Source organism: Podarcis bocagei (assembly GCF_964188305.1).
Source record: "Podarcis bocagei genome assembly, chromosome: 9".
In the NCBI taxonomy this organism is placed as follows: domain Eukaryota; kingdom Metazoa; phylum Chordata; class Lepidosauria; order Squamata; family Lacertidae; genus Podarcis; species Podarcis bocagei.
In genome coordinates this window covers 21,792,063-21,809,434 of record NC_138134.1, presented here as the reverse complement: position 1 = coordinate 21,809,434, position 17,372 = coordinate 21,792,063, and the positions used below count along the sequence as shown (strand labels likewise).

The 17,372-nt window shown below is 42.0% G+C and overlaps 1 protein-coding gene across 5 annotated transcripts in view; it reads left to right on the top strand.

Annotated features, from left to right (window-relative positions):
- The first annotated feature begins 5,946 nt into the window (after positions 1–5,946).
- Positions 5,947–17,372, top strand: part of NSUN7 (NOP2/Sun RNA methyltransferase family member 7) — a 29,113-nt gene continuing 17,687 nt past the window's right edge. For 2 of the 5 annotated variants that reach the window (XM_081208855.1, XM_081208851.1), the window contains exons 1-5: positions 6,033–6,239; positions 7,012–7,091; positions 12,129–12,499; positions 15,163–15,221; positions 16,867–16,997. In XM_081208855.1, the coding sequence (XP_081064981.1) occupies positions 12,187–12,499; positions 15,163–15,221; positions 16,867–16,997 (503 nt within the window). In that variant the 5' untranslated portion in view covers positions 6,033–6,239; positions 7,012–7,091; positions 12,129–12,186. Of the gene's footprint in view, positions 5,970–6,032; positions 6,346–7,011; positions 7,092–12,128; positions 12,500–15,162; positions 15,222–16,866; positions 16,998–17,372 lie in introns of those variants that run through there. The other 3 variants (XM_081208853.1, XM_081208854.1, XM_081208852.1) reach the window with 3 other exon arrangements.

Below are 17,372 nucleotides of genomic sequence, written 5' to 3'. Positions count from 1 at the left end.
TAGAGGAGGAAAATCTGTAGGCATGCCACCCGTAGGCATTCCCTCCATAACACGCACAGACATTTCCCCTTACTTTTTAGGAGGAAAAAAGTGAGTGTTATGGTGCAAAAAATACGGTAATTTACAAATATTTTATTGTGAATTGTCTTCTACTGTATGTGATCACACCCATACCAGAGGTATAAATCACATTTGAAGCACGTGTCTCCCACAAAGAGCTAACAGGCTAATAATTTGTTAATGGTGCCGGGAATAATTGTAGTTCTGTGAGTGGTAAACTATAGTTCCCAGAATTATTTGGGAATGTCATGTGGTTTAAATGGATGGTGTGGATATGAATATTAAAGGGATGGGAAATCTGCATAAAGATAGTAGTGTTTATTTCAGGGAGTTTGGGTTTGCCTGTTGAAGACTTTTGCCATGTAAAACACCAGTAAAATTTCAGGTTCTTGCATTAGCATTTTCTCTCTTTCACCCAGTCTTGGCAATCTAGGACAGTGGACTTCCGACCCCCCACCTGATCTACTTGAAAATCTTTGGGGGGGGGGAATGGTTCTCAAGATACCTCTTAATAAATATAATTTTCATATGCTATTTCCTGAACAGATTAGAGGATCAAAATACATCCTATCATGACCATTTTTACTTTGCATCATATATGTTTTTTTGCGTTCTATTATTTTTTTCATGTAGGATAAAAACAACACAAAAATCAAACATCAAACTTGTATTCATGTTTATTTTGGGACACAATACAATCATTTGAACTTATGTCTGAACGTTATTTCTGGAAAAAATACAGAAGTCTCCAAAATGGGAGATAAAAATTATAAACTGAGAAGCAATTACCGGTAAAGGATCAGGCGAGTTTAATTACAGCTCTTGAATAGCTTGAATAGAAGACTTGTATAAATTTGTTTCTACTGGACAAAGAGAAAGACTCCTGGATGTAATTGGCAAGAGCTTCTGTTACTAATTAATTGCTGGACAAATATTGTGTAGCTTGTATTACAGTTAAGCAAAGAAAATGTCTCAAATTACACTGCTTACAAGAGCCATCGGGGCACGGGTGGCGCTGTGGGTTAAACCACAGAGCCTAGGACTTGCCAATCAAAGGTTGGCGGTTTGAATACCTGTGACAGGGTGAGCTCCCGTTGCTCAGTCCCTGCTCCTGCCAACCTAGCAGTTTGAAAGCACGTCAAAGTGCAAGTAGATAAATAGGTACCGCTCCAGCAGGAAGGTAAACGGCGTTTCTGTGCGCTGCTCTGGTTGGCCAGAAGTGGCTTAGTCATGCTGGCCACATGTACGCCGACTCCTTCGGCCAATAAAGCGAGATGAGCGCCGCAATCTGAGAGTCAGTCACGACTGGACCTAATGGTCAGGGGTCCCTTTACCTTACAAGAGCCATCAGTTCAGCTGCTGAAAAATACAATGGCAGGGAGTTCAAAAACAAAAGCATTGTGATCTTTAAATTGGCTTTTCATCATACAAAATTTGATTTTAACTTATAATAAATTACTTACTGGGTCTGTTTTCAGTGTGGCACAAGGCACTCAGCATTACTAAGTCAAGTAAAGGCTTTTGTTAAGACACAATGGGCCACTGAGATTTGACAAAAAGTTCGTTGCACAAATTGGACACCTAAGGGATTGTGTTTTGTCACTGTGTCAGTCAGTCCTTGCCAATTTACATCAAGCAAAACTGCCACTGTGTGTCCGGCTAATGATCCATCTGGCTTAGTTGGATGGCTTCAATAGCGGCCAATGTTGTGAAAATAAATCTATTTGCAAGGAGATTTCAGACCCGATGGTTGCCAAGATGGATGGCCAGGTTGTGTTGATCTGTCTGTGGCCATAAGAGGCAGGCTAAACCCAACAGGATAACTATAGGTACTGCAGGAGGGATGGTGCATGATAAAATATATGGTATCTGAAAAATATTTAGATTTGCACTGGAGGACTTGCACATGTCATATAGAGGGAGAAAGGTTGTTTTCTGCTGCTCCAGAGAAGCAGACACGGAGCAATGGGTCCAAACTACAAGAAAGAAGATTCCACCTAAACATTAGGAAGAACTTCCTGACAGTAAGAGCTGTTCGACCGTGGAATTTGCTGCCAAGGAGTGTGGTGGAGTCTCCTTCTTTGGAGGTCTTTAAGCAGAGGCTTGACAACCATATGTCAGGAGTGCTCTGATGGTGTTTCCTGCTTGGCAGGGGGTTGGACTCAATGGCCCTTGTGGTCTCTTCCAACTCTATGATTCTATGATTCTATCTGCCTTTAAAGAGATTCTACAAGATCTATGCAGGCTGGGAGGGGGAAAATGATAGCTTATTCTTGTGTAACCTTGAGTTTTCCTAATGAAAACAGAGCAGCCAAACACTCAAGCAAAAGCTACAAGGATATCGGAACACTAAAGAGACTTCAAAATCATGGCACGCCTCTGACTGAACGCAATAAGGATCTAGCATATTGCTATCAATGGGTCCCCCCCGAGAAAGGTAAATCTGGATTAAGTGGAGAAAAAACACAGGATCGCATTTTGATGGAAAAAAAATTGTGTGGACACTGAAAATGGTACAGTGGTACCTCGGGTTACAGACGCTTCCGCTAACCCAGAAATAGTACCTCGGGTTAAGAACTTTACTTCAGGATGAGAACAGAAATTGTGTGGCGGCAGCGCAGCAGCAGCGGGAGGCCCCATTAGCTAAAGTGGTACCTCAGGTTAAGAACAGTTTCTGGTTAAGAACGGACCTCCAGAACGAATTAAGTTCTTAACCTGAGGTACCACTGTACAGTCATACCTCGGGTTGAAGTTGCTTCAGGTTGAGCATTTTCGGGTTGTGCTCTGCAGCGACCCGGAAGTAACGGAACATGTTACTTCTGGGTTTCACTGCTCACACATGCACAGACACTCAAAATGACATCACGCGCATGTGCAGAAGCGGTGAAACGTGACCTGCGCACACGCAGACGTGGGTTGCATTCGCTTCAGGATGCGAACACAGCTCTGGAACGGATCCCGTTCACATCCAGAGGTACCACTGTATACGCATCAAAGGCTTGTCACCCCAACACTGTCACACCTTTTCCCTGATCAAGTCCTCCCATCAATCTTCTGTATATAAGGACTTAATCACAAAAAATAGAGGACATTCCTTAAGGCTACCCCTGCATCCCAACTCTTTATCCTCCATCCAGGTGAGCAAGAAACATGATCCAAGGTCAAGGACACATTCTAGACAAAGAAAAGGTCGGGTGAGGGATGTGGCCTGGAAATGGGGTATGACTTGGGCCATAGAAAATGGCATTGAGCACCACATTTGGCCCCTGGGACTAAGGTTCCCAATCCCTGGTATAGACTTTTCAAGATGTTCCTTCAAGATCTGAAATCCTATACGTATGTGTCTACTCAGAGGTAAACCCTACGGAGTTCAATGGGATTTGCTCCTGGTACAGGTGACTTTTAGGACACAGGTGATGCTCTGGTCTAAACCACCGAGCCTCCTGGGCTTGCTGATCGGAAGGTTGGCGGTTCAAACACCCACAATGGGGGTGAGCTCCTGTTGGTCTGTCCCAACTCCTGCCAACCTAGCAGTTCAAAAACACACCAGTGCAAGTAGATACAGTGGTGCCTCGCAAGACGAAAAGAATCCGTTCCGCAAGTCTCTTTGTCTTGCGGTTTTTTTGTCTTGCGAAGCAAGCCCATTAGCGGCTTAGCGGATCAGCTAATAAGCGGTTTAGCGGATCAGCTGATAAGCGGCTTAGCGGATCAGCTGATAAGCGGCTTAGCGGATCAGCTGATAAGCGGCTTAGCGGCTTGGGGAAAAGGGGGGGAGGGAAAAACCCCCGCAGGAACTCGCAAGACATTTTTGTCTTGCGAAGCAAGCCCATAGGAAATTCGTTTTGCGAAACACCTCCATAACGGAAAACCCTTTCGTCTAGCGGGTTTTCCGTCTTGCGAGGCATTCGTCTTGCGGGGCACCACTGTAAATAGCTACCATTGTGGTGGGAAGGTAAACACTGTTTCCATGCGCTCTGGTTTCTGTCACAGTGTTCCATTGCACCAGAAGCGGTTTAGTCATGCTGGTCACATGACCCGGAAAAGCTTTCTGCGAACAAACACTGGCTCCCTCGGCCTGAAAGTGAGATGAGCGCTACACCCCCTTAGTCGCCTTTGACTGGACTTAAGCGTCCAGGGGTCCTTTACCTTTCCACCCCCTTTACATGCGACTTTTAGGATTAAACAAAAGAAATGAAATGTTCGTATCTGTTGGTTGTGATAACAGCTCCAGAAGCTCTTCTGGCTTTCAAAATAGAATTCTATACTTTCACAAATGTCATCAAAAACTCAAAATCATCAGACGGGCAAACAATTTACCTCTCCCTTTTCCTTTTAAAGCACTACCTTGCTGGTTGTATTTGCCTTCACGTAAATTCTGCCCAGCATTCAGACATCTTTGTGCGGTTAGCACTTGCAATGGGAGTTTTTACTGTGCAGTTGCTTAAATGCGGTGATGAAAAAAGGAGACTGTGTAAATGATTGGTATTAGTAATTTGGCATTGTTATAATGAGGCTATTACTGGACTGTAATTGAAAACTAATAAAAATTATCAAAAAAGAAAGAAAAGGAGACTGTGAAACCTATGTTGCTGGCACACTTCTTGCGTTGCACGTGCAAAAATTAAATTATGAAGCTTATCGTTCTCTGCTCCAAACAGTGTTAAAAGAGATATCTTCAGAGTCCTCACCTTTCTTGCCTCCACCCCAAACATGACCATCGTGACAATGGTTAGAGAGAGCATCAAAAAGCGTGCAGAAAAGGGCTGGACTGGAAATGTAAGGAAAAAGAAGGCACCTTCTATAATGTGGTGGACATGTAAGGTAGTAAAAGAATTTTGGGAAATGATTTGAAAAAAATGATTTGAAAAAAATGTTTTAAATAAGCTTTTTCTTAACCCCCCACCAAGCTTTTCTTTTAGGAATTTTAGCTGCTGAAATCCCAAGGGAGCAGAAAAGACTATTTATGTATGCGACCACGGCTGCACGGATATTGCCAGCCCAGACATGGAAAGAAGATAAAAGTCCCCCCTAGAGAAGAATGGCAGTTGATAAGATTATGCAGAAATGCCAAAAATGACTGGAAGAATCAGAAATCAGGAAGGCCACAATTTTTATAATGGGGCAAATTTGTAATTTATCTTAAAATCCATTGTAAGCAGTTGAAATTGTTAGTAGGTAAAATAAATAAATAACGGTGATAATAATAATAAATTGTTACTAGGATTGGAAGCACACTTGTAGCTTAATGGTGAATTTTGGGTATAATAGAGATGTAAAAGATTTGGATTAGTATAATAAACGATGCAGGAGAAAATGACCAACAATAGGACCCACAAAGGGGAGGAGCGAAGTCCAGGAAATTCCTTGGAATCCTGTTATTTATTCAATTCATTCATTCAATCAATCAATCAATCAATCAATCAATCAATCATTGAATTTATATACCGCCCTATAGCCGGAGATCTCAGGGGGGTTCACAAAAAAGATCACGAGATATAAAAACAAAAATCCAATAACGCCCCCTCCCATATTTTATGCTGTATGTTGGCTATGTGATTGTAAAAGTGAGATTTGCAAAGCCAAATGAATAATTAAAAAATAAATTAAAATAAAATAAAATAAGACGGGCGAAAGAAAGCAGCGCTACGCCGAAAGCCTCCGCCTCCGCCCGCCCTCAGAGAGAGAACCCCGGAGGGAAAGAACATCGCCGGGCGGTACCAAAGCGTCGCTCCACGCAGGGAGGCAGCGAGGACAATGCGACATTAAGCGCGCGCGAGGACACGGAGGAGGGACGCAAAGAAAGAGGGGGGGGGGAAAGGGGCGAAGGGAGTTTCAACGCACGGGGAAATGATGGGAACCGAAGCCCGCCCGCGGCCCGCCCGCGCCTACTCGCGCACACCCGCCCGCGGGTGAGCGAATGGCCGAGTCCAGATTTGAACGCAACGGCTTTGGCTCGCGGCGGCGGCGGCGGCGGGTGCGGCACGTGGGCGGGGCGAGGCGAGGCCCGAGCCCCTCCCCTCCTGGAGGGGGCGATTGGGAGGCGGCGTCTGGCGCGAGAGGAGCAGCAGCGTCGGGCGCGTCGCTGGTCAAGCAGGATCAATTCCCCCCCCCACCCCCCGTCGGCCAGGGGTGGGGATGCGCGAGGCCGCCCGGGAGAGTCGCGCGGCGGCGGCGGGCGGGTGAGGAGGAGCGAGGGAAGAAGCGGGAGCGAGCGAGAGAGCCGGGCTTTCCCGCCCAGGAGCATCCCTGAAGGGCGTCGAGGGCGCGTCGCTGGTCCGTCGCGGGGTGAGGAGGGACGGGAGGGACTCGGGGGCCAAAACTGCCTCCCTGCTGAGGCGAACCGTCGCGCTTTTCTCCTCAGACCCCCCTTCACAGCTTTTAAACGCGGGAGTTGGTAGGGCGGTAGGAATTCAACAGGTGCAGCACCGGCGCCCCCCCCCCCAGCCACGTGCCCGGATTTCCCCGGACTTCAGGGAGGTATCGACGCGTCCCTCCCTCGAAAGTCCTTTTTTGTAAAAAAAAAAGGAAAAGGAAAAAATAAGAAGATTGACAGCTTTGGGGGGTTTTTTTTGTCCTGGACCCTCGCCAAGTCCAACAAAACTGGATTTTTCGATGGACTTGTCAAGGGTCCAGGACAAAACCACCCCCAAACTGTCAACCTTTTTTTTTGATGAACCCCGAAGTTGTCAATCTTTTTTTTTCTTTTTACAAAAAAAAAGGACTTTCGATTGAGGGGGATCCTGAAGTCCTGGGAAATCTGGACACAGCATCCCTGGTGCTGCACCTTATATATATATAAAAGCTTGACAGCTTTGGGGTTGCTTTTACTCTTTTGAAAGATGGCAACCCTAAAACGCAGTAGCTGCAGGACAGCAGAAATTTGACAGGTGCAGTATTCTCCCTCATCGCTCCGGGAAAGCTTCCTTAATCCTGCCTTTCTCTTTCTCTCAGCTGATCAGAAGAGTACAGAGGTCTCACCAGGGAAAGCACCGCCACGAAAATAAAGCACTCCAGTCATTTCTTAACAGCGGGTATGTGCATTTCCTTGTTGTCCTTCGGTCTCGTCGGTTTCCAAGCGATGGAAGAGTTTTGGGATCAGCAACGACAAGTAGTTATTAAGGTGTAATGCTTTCTGTGTGCAGAGAAATGAGCGATGGGAAGAAATTCGCATGGAAGAAACATGAAAGCTATTCTGCTAGGATGTGTAATCCATGTGGATTTGGGGGGGTGAAATAATCTGAAAGAGTGGTGGGCAGGATCTAAGTTTCTTATTGCCAGTTTTTGTGCGTGTTTCTTGGGTGTCTCAGAATGGCAGCTCACCTGACATTACCACCTTTTTCATTGCGGTAGACTGCATGTAATTTCTGTGGACATGGCAAAGTGTAAGGAGGGTTTCTTTAAAAATAGGAAACATATTGTTTAGTACTGTACTGAGAATGCTCCCACTAAGCAACTAAATAGGTTTTGGAATATTAGAAATTCTTTCAAGGGCCACTTCACAAGTGATTATATCTCTGTATTGATATCACTTCAGTTTATGCTTGCTATGTTTGACCAGGTAAATTCATGTCCAGATTGTGCAACCTGTTTCCAATCGGAAGCTTCCTGTATCACGAAATTGGAATCTGTGTGGCAGTCAAAAGATGCGTGAAATTTTGTTGATCAAATGTGATCTTCATGTAGGATCTGTGAGAAGCTGTTCTTTTTAGTGATGCTTCCTGGAAGATTTTTGATTCTGCTGAAAGCTGATAAGATGTTCTACAATTACCTTATTTTTGAACAGATTTGTTTACTGCTTCTTTACTTGATGCTGTGGCTGCTGTTTATATTAAACGGTCATTATGCTTTCCTTGTTGATGAGGAAATGGTTCTTGTAATGTTGTGCTTGTCATCAACAACATAAACTTATATGAATCGGGGGACAGCATATGCAAAGTGCGGCAGCTGAATTTATTTAAAATAGAAAATGGCCTTGGGTCACATCTCAATCACGTCCCCCCAAATAATAAATCTTAGTCCTTTATGTGAGCAGAGCTATGGTTGCTCAAGTACTGCCTCACACTGACATAGCTATACTACAGCATCATCTTGTGTGGACATATCTCCTGTCTTAGCAGCCTCTTGGTTACAATCCTGTGATAGCAACGTACTTGCACAGTACTTAAACAGAGGGATTTTTAAAGCATATCCATTTCTTCTCCCCCTGCCAAAGGCATGTCCACTTCTACTCTACAGAGTGTTCACCAGTGTTTCTAGTATGAAATCAATAACGCTTTTCTGCGTTAGTGCTGTCAGAGTACTAGTCCTGAAGATTTTATCCAGGTATATGTAGGTTTCTAAATGTCCTGGAATGTGACTAATCAATAAACCATGCATGCCCACAGGAAGAAAGCACACAGATGTGTTGTTGCGGTCCACACTTTATGTGTGAATTATAATTTCATACCACTGGGCAATTCTAAAATTTGCTTTAAAAAAGCCCTGCTTAGACATACTCTTTGCTGGCCACAAGGCTTTTAGGGATGGCTATTGTTATATTATAACTCTTTCCTGGCTTTCTACCTCAATCTGTATGCAATATAATGGCAACAGATCATAAAATACAAACCTGTGTTGCATTGCCTCCAGTCATGCTACCGCCTTCAGCTCTGCAAAATGACTTTTTTAAAAAAATAATATTTATTACTTTTACAACAATTTAAACACTACAAAAAAAACCCCCAAAAAAGTACATTACAATACAAAGACACTACATAACACTAAAACATTAAACTAACCAGACAAAACAAAAACAATTTAAAAACACATCAAAAAAAATTCAATATCTTATCTTTCTTTCACATATTTCCACGACCTCCTTACACCTCCCTTTTTGTATTCCACTTCTATTAATTATTTCAGCAATTCCTTTCCATCTTCCCCTGTTTTCTATCCTATAATTATCTTAACACATTTTGACCTTATTTTTCCTTTAATACTCTATTAATCTATTTAATTCCCTATAACCTTTCTACTAAAACCATATCACTTCATTCCAACATTCTTCTAGCATTCCTTAATTTTACAATATTTCTGTAAATAGTCTTTAAACTTTTTCCAGTCTTCTTCCACCGACTCTTCTCCCTGGTCTCGGATTCTGCCAGTCATTTCCGCCAATTCCATATAGTCCATCAACTTCATCTGCCATTCTTCCCTGGTGGGTAAATCTTGTGTCTTCCAGTACTTCGTGATGAGTATTCTTGCTGCTATTGTTGCATACATAAAAAAAGTTCTATCCTTCTTTAGCACCAATTGGCCGACCATGCCCAGGAGAAAGGCCTCTGGTTTCTTCAGGAAGGTATATTTAAATACCTTTTTCATTTCATTATAAATCATCTCCCAGAATGTCTTAATCCTTGGGCATGTCCACCAAAGGTGAAAAAATGTACCTTCAGTCTCATTACATTTCCAACATTTATTATCGGGGAAATGGTAAATTTTTTCAAGCTTAACTGGTGTCATGTACCACCTATAAATCATTTTCATTAAATTTTCTCTTAGGGCATTACATGCCGTGAATTTCATACCTGTGGTCCATAACTGTTCCCAGTCAGCCATCATTATGTTATGTCCAACATCTTGTGCCCATTTAATCATAGCTGATTTCACCGTTTCATCCTGAGAGTTCCATTTCAACAGCAAGTTATACATTCTTGACAAATTCTTGGTTTTTGGATCTAACAATTCTGTTTCCAATTTTGATTTTTCCACCTGGAAACCAACTTTTTTGTCCAATTTGTATGCCTCCATTATTTGGTAATAATGGAGCCAATCTCGCACTTTGTTTTTCAATTTTTCAAAGCTCTGCAATTTTATTCTGTCTCCATCTTGTTCCAATATTTCCCAATATTTCGGCCATTTGGCCTCCATATTGAGTTTTTTCTGTGCCTTCGCTTCCATTGGTGACAACCATCTTGGGGTTTTCTTTTCTAACAAATCCTTATATCTTATCCAAACATTAAACAATGCTTTTCTAACAATATGATTTTTAAACGCTTTATGTACTTTTACCTTATCGTACCACAAATATGCATGCCAACCAAATACATTGTTGAAACCTTCTAAATCCAGCACTTCAGTGTTTTCAAGAAGCAGCCATTCTCTCAGCCAGCAAAAAGCAGCTGATTCATAGTAAAGTTTAAAGTCTGGCAGGGCAAATCCACATTTTTCTTTAGCGTCAGTTAGTATCTTAAATTTTATTCGAGGTTTCTTGCCCTGCCAAACAAATCTGGAAATATCCTTCTGCCACTTCTTGAAACAATCCATCATATCCAAAATTTGCAATGTTTGAAACAAAAATAACATCCTTGGCAGCAGATTCATTTTTATCACAGCAATTCGGCCTAACAATGATAACTTCAAATTTGTCAATACTTCTAAATCCTTTTTCACTTCAATCCAATATTTTTCGTAATTATCCTTAAATAAATTCACATTTTTAGCAGTCATGTTAACCCCTAAGTATTTTACTTTTTTAACCAATGTTAGTCCTGTCTCCTCCTGAAACTTCTCTCTCTCATTCACAGTTAAATTTTTCTCTAAAACCTTGGTTTTCATATTATTCAACTTAAAACCTGCAACCTGTCCAAATTCTTGAATCAGTTCCAATACCCTTTTAGTACTAGGTTCTGGCTCCTGTAGAGTCAGTACTAAATCATCAGCAAATGCTTTCAGTTTGTACTGTTTAGCTCCCACTTGTATGCCTTTAGCCTCTTGGTCCTTTCTAATCATGTTTAACAAAACCTCGAGGACCGATTTAAAAAGCAATGGAGAAATTGGGCAACCGAATCCCACGCTCACAGGCTTCTCCCGCCTGTGATTTTTTGCGGGTCTCCGCCTTTGCCGTGGCGGCCAGACCCAATTCCCACGGGGCAAATTCCTCCCAATCAGAGGAATTCCGCCATTACTGGAGGCACCTCCCCGGAAGTCCTGCAAAATGACTTTATTGTACATGATTATATTTTTGCAGTAACTAGGGTTAGGTCATATTATAAGCTGCAGCATTTCAGTGGCTTGGTATTTTTTGTTCTGGAGCCAGCATAGGTAGTTGCTGGTCCTGTGGTTCCTAGGATCAGGTTGCTGAAGAGGTTCTTCTTGGTCTCCATTATACTAAAGGTTTCCAGTCAAAACATTTTGATTGTGCATACATATATCTGTCACCAGAGCCAGTGTGGTGTAGTGGTTAAGAGCGGTAGACTCGTAATCTGGGGAACCGGGTTCACGTCTCCGCTCCTCCACATGCAGCTGCTGGGTGACCTTGGGCCAGTCACACTTCTCTGAAGTCTCTCAGCCCCACTCACCTCACAGAGTGTTTGTTGTGGGGGAAGAAGGCAAAGGAGATTGTTGGCCGCTTTGAGAGGAGTGAAGGGGAGTGAAAGGCGGGATATCAAGTCCAAACTCCTCCTCCTCCTCCACCAGGCTCAGTTTGTTGATCAGAGCTGAGTGGTAGCAAGATGCTTTCATTTTGCACTTGCTGACTTGACAAGGCAGCCCTGTTTAGGGAAATTTATCACATTATTATTATTGTTTTGTTCGGAGCCACCCATAGTGGCTGAGGAAACCCAGCCAGATGGGCAGGGTATAAATAATAATAGTAGTAATAATAATAATAATAATAATAATAATAATAATAATAATAATAATAATAATAATAATAATAATAATAATAATTGTTCCTGCTAGTGATGTCTACTGTGGTAGCCACCTAGACAAAATGATTTGATGATTATATTTTCAAAGAAGAATACAAAAAAAGTCAACAACATGCTTGTCAACTGAATTGTTGCAATTAATATACAACTCATAGTAATGATTTTATTGCATTAGCCATGCGGCCATAGCATAATATACATAGAAATAACAACATAAAATGGGGGTGGGGAGATAAAAGTGTATGCCGTTCTGGGCGAATACTTTGAGAAAATGGGGATAACAAAGGTAACGGGAGATTTAAAACATTGAGTGACAGAGAATACAAAAAACAGGTTCGATTGTGCGGCGTATCGACTACATCTGTGATATTTCCACAGGGATCTTCGGAGTCTGACTTGCCACCCTTCTATATACTGATGCATCAATACCGAAACAATGCCGGTTCTCAGAAGTAGCTTGGGGCATTCAAATGTTAATATTGCAAGTGACACTTCGAGTCTCCACGAGATGAATTTTTCAAATGGAGAAGTAATTTCTGAAAAAAGCTCAACAAGCCTGTTTGAGAAAAATGGCTACCAGGACTCCATTTACTTAAACGCTGCCAACATCTTTCAGGGCATTCATAATGAAAAGCCTCAAGATAAAATATTGGTAAAATATGGACATGGGCCACTACCTTCTCTTCCTGATTTCAAAGATGAACAATTCCAGCGTTTGTCCTATGAACTGGCTTTTAGTGCTCTAAAATGTAAGTAGAAAGCCTGTCCTAATTTTTCTACTTTCCACCGCAATCATTAAACTAAAATGTGTACATAATTCACCTTTGTGTTTAGAACTATGTAATTTGTAGCTCATCTAGTTGGCATAGAGAGCAGAGCCTCATTTCTGTGTCGCTTTCAACCACACAATGGTGTTTCATTTCTCTTTTGCAAATCTTGAATCTTTAGGGCTTGAATGAGTTTATTTTAATCAAGAATATGTGCCAATGATCAGTTTGCAACAACTGTGACTGCATGCTTGGCAGATTTTTCTCTGCCTTTCTGCCCAAGGCTTAAAAATAAAAAAAGCAGGTTATATATGTTTCCAAGGTATGAAGGACAGCCTGCTCCTGAGAGACCACTGCTTTCTAGGGGAGAATCAGCTACTTCACATTACATTACATATTCCTTTCCTTCCTTAGAGGGCTAATAGCTTTAAGTAGGAAAAAGAGGGGGGGAAAGACAGGGTGTGTTCATGTTGAGCTTGGGCTTTCTGGAGCAGTACATTTAGCCTGAGCAATGCTCAGCTGACAAAACATACAGCATAGGTGATACGCTATTTTGGTTTTTACTTGGATGTTACCACTGGGTGATCTAGGGGGAGGGGATGGTTATTTGTAAGCTTGGCATAATCTGCATGTCTCTTTCCTCCATACATCTGTATTTTCCTCCATCTCATCTATATGTTACATTCCACATTCCTTTGGATCACCTTCAGCACGTATGTGTATCCCTTTTTATTTTCTCTGTCTGCTGAGAAGTGGCTGGCCTTCACCTTTGACAGAATGTTTGAGTGACTGCTCTAGTGCTGTTTCCCACAAATTAGTTATAGTCTAGTCCTGTGGTCTAGGGTTGGTTTTACTGTTAAACCCCAACCCTAGTCCAATTCTGAAACATTCCTTGATCTTTGAAAAATAGCTCCCGACTCTGCCCATCTGCCAAATTTTAATTTTATAGCAGGGACATCATACAACATGTGGGGGAAACAATCAGAACCATGTATACATGGTTTTAAAAAGACTTTTAAAGAAGTCTTTAAAAAGTCCATGGTTATTCTTCTTAAGAAAACTGGTGTATGCTTTGCATAACTTAATTTATTATGAACCAGCCCTAGTAGATCCATTGATTGGAGAACTTTCTGGTTTTCTGCATGCATTTATGAAACAAGAGCACACACAGACACACACCAGGTCTCTGACAAAAGTGACATTTAGCTAATAAACAGGCATATGTAGGCTGTCACCAAAATATATTTCTTTCCCTCAAAAGTCAGTTCTTTTTATCTTTAAGAGGGACAAGCTGTGGTGGAAAGTGCACAGTATTCAGACATTGAGATGCCAATAGGAAATTAAGGAGGGTGAGGGAGGTTACCTTGCCAACTTGCTGAACTGAGATAAGCATGTTTGAATTGGTATGCAGAAGTGAAGGGAAAGCTATTGGCATCCATGGCAACAACCTAAAATATGGTGACATCAGCTTTTATCGCTCATGCAGGGAGGAGAAACTATTTCTGCCCCGCATTAATAATCCACATTCCTAGTTGAAATTGAATATAATGTGGTGCTTAAACAGAGGAAAATCCTAGGCAAAGCGTAATCACAAATACTTCCATGAATCTAAAAATTAAACTTAGTAAGTGCTGTGCTTCTGTGTTCTTGAAACTATAATGATCAACAAGATAGCAATATTCCATTAAAAGTACCATGGATGGGAACAAGGACAGGTATCCAGTTGTTAAACACTGGGGGTGGGGTGGGGGGGAGCTGCCTTGTGTTTGTCCCTCTACCTCTCCATGGACACAAGTTTCCTTTTGAACAAGATGTTATGTACCGTGCTATTAATAAGGAATGTGTTCCAACATTTGTGTGCACTCCTGCTCTTGTGTTTTGCAGTTCTTGACTTTTAAGAACCTGTGTACACAATTAGAGAGGTTTTCCCTCCCCCCCTTACATGTCCACTTCAGCCAGTAGATTGTATTTCATTATGGGGATAAAGGTTTGTGTGTACCTTGTGAGTGTGTTTTTTAAAGGCAGGTACTATAAATTACATTGAAGTTGGCTCATTTTGAAACTGACCATAGCTGGTGTAAATGAAGATTCCTATGGGAATACATGGCTAACTAAAGCCAAAAGCCTTCCTTTGCAGGAGGAGGAAGGGGTAGGGGAGAAATCTAGTTCTAGATTTATGGCTTATGCACTTTGCACTAAACCATGGTGTTACTCAGGGACAGCAGCATGACCAGAGACGGCAACTGAGAGGGGGCTGCTCCCTGAGCCCAAGGGGAAAAACTGCAGCTAGAGAAGTGACCACCTCCTGCTAGTGTAACTAAATCAACCTATGAGTAAAGTTGGAAAATGGCTTGCCATTCTTTCTGTGGAACCATAGACAGTTTCCATAGTTTCGGTGGGACGAGCTCTGAGTGGCACATTGTTTAGTGAGATGTGCAAATATTGACACTTACGGTCTTGTACATCTTGTGACATTAAACACATGATTTATACTCATGGAATACTAAATTTTATTCACACTTATTCACACATATTTTCAGAATTCACCTTAGAAATGTTTAAATGTTACTGATTGCTACAATTTTTTTAAAAAGCAAATGCTGTAATAATTTGAAGATCGCTTCTACCATCTTTTTCGTCTGTAGATCAAGATGTTCTTGAAACTATATTGCTAGACAGTGGCATTTATCCAATGCAGTCAATAGTGAGTAAATATTTTGTTTTGTGTTTGTTGTACCTAATTTGCTTAAATTACCCTGTGCAGATAACTTACTAATGCACTCACTTTACACATCACTAGATGAGTAACTAATTTAAAAAGGAAATAATCCATGTTCTTTGTGTGCAGATGAGTATAAAGCTTTAAGGACTGGCTTGTGTTCAAAGAAAAATGGACTTGCATGTCTTATTCTTGAGTTTCAGAATCCTCTCTCTCCCTCTCTGTATGTACACACACAAACACGCAACATACCTGTGACACCTATGTATTCGTAAGCATATATGGCAGAAGCCTGCCAATTTGATCTCTGATAATTAGGTTTTCCCTGAGCTATATAGGGTTGCCATATTTCAGAAAGTAAAATTCCTGACACCCGCAAAGTTGTTGGGCTATTTTTGGGAACAAACCCAAATTCTTGAGTTTTGGGGGGGAAACCAAGCTTTTGGAGCTGTTTCTGCTGCTTTTTCCCTTGTGTTGCCATACATCCAGGTTTTCTCTGACATTTTGTCAATTCGGCAAAATTTCCCCTTGACACCATTTTTATACCTGAAAACCAGGACATGGCAGGAACTTTCCTGACGTATGGCAAGCCTAGAGCTATACAATATGAAAAAAGAAACAACACATATTTATTTTAAGCAAGTAAAATGCTATCAGTTCACACTTTCGATGTAACTCTAGAAAAATTGGAAGTGTGTTGGTAGTGGTGGACAGAAAATAGCCAATAAAAAGAGGAAAGTGCACAGCAATTTATTTTGAGTAAACAAAGAAAATGATACCCCCCACTCAGGTTTGTTTTGCTATTGGAAGGCTAGCATTGCAGTTGATTGTATTCAAGAGATCTGAAGATCATAGCTGCTCCACATGTGCCCTGGGGTTGTAAACTGCATTTTAAAAAGCTTTCTTAAATGCTTCGATTACTGGACTGCTGGCTTCACTGTGTGTGTGTGTGTACTATAAATCAAAAATCATGGCCTACTGGGAACTAGTGGTTCTAAAACTTAAGAGAGCCTTCTGGTTTATTTTAACAATTAGAAGTATTTCAAAAGGTTCAAAAAAATAGTTTTCATTTTTTATTAGTCCCCATTTTTAAAAGTCAGCATCTGAACAGTTGTGTTTTTTGCACTATAATATGTTTAAAGGTAAAGAACCCTTGGACGGTTGAGTCCAGTCAAAGGCGACTATAGGGTGTGGTGCTCATTTCGCTTCAGGCTGAGGGAGCTGGCGTTTGTCCACAGACAGCTTTTCTGGGTCATGTGATCAGCATGACAGAACTGCTTCTGGTGCAACAGGACACCATGATGGAAGCCAGAGCGCACAGAAATGCCGTTTACCTTCCTGCTGCAGTAGTACCTATATCTACTTGCATTGGTGTGCTTTCGAACTGCTAGGTTGGCAGGAGCTGGGACAGAGCAACGGGAGCTCACCCCATTGTGCGAATTCAAACTGCCGACCTTCTGATTGGCACGCCCAAGAGGCTCAGTGTTTTAGACCACAACACCACCCATGTCACTATAATATGTAGGAACCTCTTCTCTCTGTTTGGAGTGTTGTGCTGCAGATTTAGCATTTGGGTATTCTTTTTTGTTGCTTTCCTATCTTGCCACATGGCGATTCTCTCTTTTTGCAGTCAGACCAATTGACCAGTCTAGTTGTTGTGATGCTGTATGATCTCCAAGATCGGAAATTTGAAGCTCGCGAAAACATTGATGATGAAGAACAAATAGCAGAAGTCCAGGAAGTTGAGCGTTATCTTTGCAGGTATATGTACAAGAAAGTAGACGGATTCTCATCTGATAGCAAGTACTGAACAATTTTCGGATGTGAAATCTCATGTCGGGCTTCACAATCAGGTAGACTGATTGATTTCAGGTTGATTAGAATAATATAATGCTGCCCCCCAGTAGTGGCTGGTGCAGAGATGGGGTGCTGCTGATTCCCTGACTTCCAAACGCATTGTGTCTCTGGCGCTTACCAGAGGGGTGTGGGGCAAGGTGTGGGAAGATCAGTGCTGTGTGGTGGAGCCAATCCACCAATCTGGACCTTATGTTCCTGTGCAACACCAAATTCCCTGTGCCCCCACTTCTCCCTTCAGCATTTGGAAGAGGGGAGAGCAGAGGGGCCCTGCCTTCAACT